The 1,724-nt window shown below is 49.5% G+C and overlaps 1 protein-coding gene across 2 annotated transcripts in view; it reads left to right on the forward strand.

The window, feature by feature from the left end:
- The first annotated feature begins 1,190 nt into the window (after positions 1-1,190).
- The window catches only part of COG1 (component of oligomeric golgi complex 1), a 13,115-nt gene continuing 12,581 nt past the window's right edge, over positions 1,191-1,724 (forward strand). Inside the window, exon 1 of one of the 2 annotated variants that reach the window (XM_072403463.1) lies at positions 1,191-1,608. In XM_072403463.1, coding sequence (XP_072259564.1) covers positions 1,312-1,608 — 297 coding nt within the window. In that variant the 5' untranslated portion in view covers positions 1,191-1,311. The remainder of the gene's footprint in view (positions 1,609-1,724) is intronic. The other variant, XM_072403462.1, reaches the window with a different exon arrangement.

The raw sequence follows: 1,724 nt of genomic DNA on the forward strand, positions 1-1,724 counted from the left end.
TAACAAATAAACATGTAACCCTACAGCGCCATCTAGTGGATGACATCTGATATGGATGTTGCATTAATGGCTGGATAATATTCAAACAATTCACAGTCAGAACAAACTAATTACTTTCACCTCTGAAATATTTAGAAAAAATGTAATTTTTTGGGGAATTCTAAAAAGAACTTCTGAACCTCTGCAGCCTATATGACGCCCAATGGCTGCCACTTGTGTGGCTGTAACATCATTTTATTGTGACCACATGGAGTATGGACAGAGGACTGCTGTCATGATTTGCTCTGATATCCAGCAACCAGATAAAATCATTTTACATATAAAAATCTTCCCTCCAGCCTCCCCTTTAATAAATCTGCCCTCCAGCCTCCCCTTTAATAAATCTCCCCACCAGCCTTCCCTTCAATAAATCCGCCCTCCAGCCTCTTCTTGAATAAATCTGCCCTCCAGCCTCCCTTTAATAAATCTGCCCACCAGCTTCCCCTTTAAAAGGCCTGCCCACCAGCCTCCCCTTTAATAAATCTGCCCACCAGCCTCCCCTTAAAAAATCTGCCCTCCAGCCTCCTATTGAATAAATCTGCCCTCCAGCCTCCCCTTCAATAAATCTGCCCACTATCCTCCCCTTCAATAAAACTGTCCTCCAGCCTCCTCTTGAATAAATCTGCCCTCCAGCCTCCCCTTAATAAATCTGCCCACCAGTCACCCTTTAATAAATCTGCCCTCCAGCCTCCCCTTAATGACATGTGGGTGGTCCTTATGCAAATACAATGCACTAGGAACACCCACTGACATCCACCAATCAAGATATTTTATTATTTGCATAACTCCTCCCAAGGAAGTGCCCACTACCCAGTAGGACCTAATGCTATTTTTTTTTTTTTTTTTCAATTTCAATTTTCAATACATTTAAAAAAATAAATGTTAAATAGTTACTACAATAAAAAAAATACATTCAGAAGCATACAATAATACCCTTCGTGTTATGAGGGGGAGTAGGTGGTTAGGAGGGGACGTTCTCCTTTAAGAAGGTGAGCATCCAGGTAGGCATAACTTGTGACATCTTTATAGCATCAAGGCCCCGCCCTCCCCACCACGTGATTGGTTCTAATGACATTTCCCCGGCAACGTGGCACACGGGGTCACGTGACGTATTAGACGCCAATTGCCTTGTACCTCTAGCACTGACTACACTCCCATGATGCTCCGCGCCTGCCTGTCCTGTGTCCTGCCTGTCTAGGGCCGCGCTGAGCCCCCGCGCACAGCCTACCGGGATTTGTAGTCCACCCAACCTTCCGGACTGAGCTGTCAGATATGGCGGCGGAGAAGCTGAGTGAGTTGCGGGACCCGGGGGCCCTTTTTGAGGCCCATAGCGCAGAGGAGATCCGGGCCCTGGAAAGGAAAGTGCGGGCGGAGATAGAACAGAAAAAAGAGGAGCTGAGACAGATGGTCGGAGAGAGATACCGAGATTTAATAGAGGCGGCCGATACCATTGGAGAGATGAGGAGGAGCGCGGAGCAAGTGCTGGGAGCTGTGCGGGGCCTGGAGACTTACTGCGGGGGGCTGAAGGGGAGACCTGGGCCTGTGTATAAAGGGAGCAGCGGAGTGCAGGTGAGTGTGCGCGTCCGGGGGCCGCCCTTACCTGTGTGCGCGTCCAAGAGGGGGGCCCTCACCTGTGTGCGTGTCCGAGGGGGGCGCCCCTGCCTGTGTGCGCGTCCGAGGGGGGC

This window comes from Pyxicephalus adspersus, chromosome 3 (assembly GCF_032062135.1).
Source record: "Pyxicephalus adspersus chromosome 3, UCB_Pads_2.0, whole genome shotgun sequence".
Taxonomy (NCBI): domain Eukaryota; kingdom Metazoa; phylum Chordata; class Amphibia; order Anura; family Pyxicephalidae; genus Pyxicephalus; species Pyxicephalus adspersus.